General features: G+C 61.1%; 1 protein-coding gene across 1 annotated transcript in view; it reads right to left on the reverse strand.

Moving 5' to 3' along the window:
* Positions 1-66: 66 nt before the first annotated feature.
* The window catches only part of LOC104078043 (kelch-like protein 30), a gene marked incomplete at its 5' end in the record, with an annotated part of 2,053 nt that continues 1,875 nt past the window's right edge, over positions 67-244 (reverse strand). Inside the window, one exon of the mRNA XM_009579521.1 lies at positions 67-244. This exon is cut by the window's right edge and continues 30 nt beyond it. Within this exon, the coding sequence (XP_009577816.1) occupies positions 67-244 (178 nt within the window).

Raw genomic sequence — 244 nt, forward strand, 5'->3', positions numbered from 1 at the left:
CAGCAGTGAGAAAGGTGAGAGGGGGAGAGCGGCTGCGCAGTGTGACAGGCAATGCTGTGGGCTCTTCTACCACCCATGGTCACCCTGGAAAGCCTCCGTCCACTTGGAAGTGTCCATGAAGATGGAGGAGGAGCTGTGGAAGAGCCAGAGGCAGGGCAGGGAGCCCTCCCACGTCCAGAGGTCCTTGGCACAGTCATACACCTCCATCTCCACCCGGTAGTCCCCGTCCATCCCCTTCCAGTGG

The sequence above is a fragment of the Fulmarus glacialis genome, unplaced genomic scaffold (assembly GCF_000690835.1).
Source record: "Fulmarus glacialis isolate BGI_N327 unplaced genomic scaffold, ASM69083v1 scaffold26300, whole genome shotgun sequence".
In the NCBI taxonomy this organism is placed as follows: domain Eukaryota; kingdom Metazoa; phylum Chordata; class Aves; order Procellariiformes; family Procellariidae; genus Fulmarus; species Fulmarus glacialis.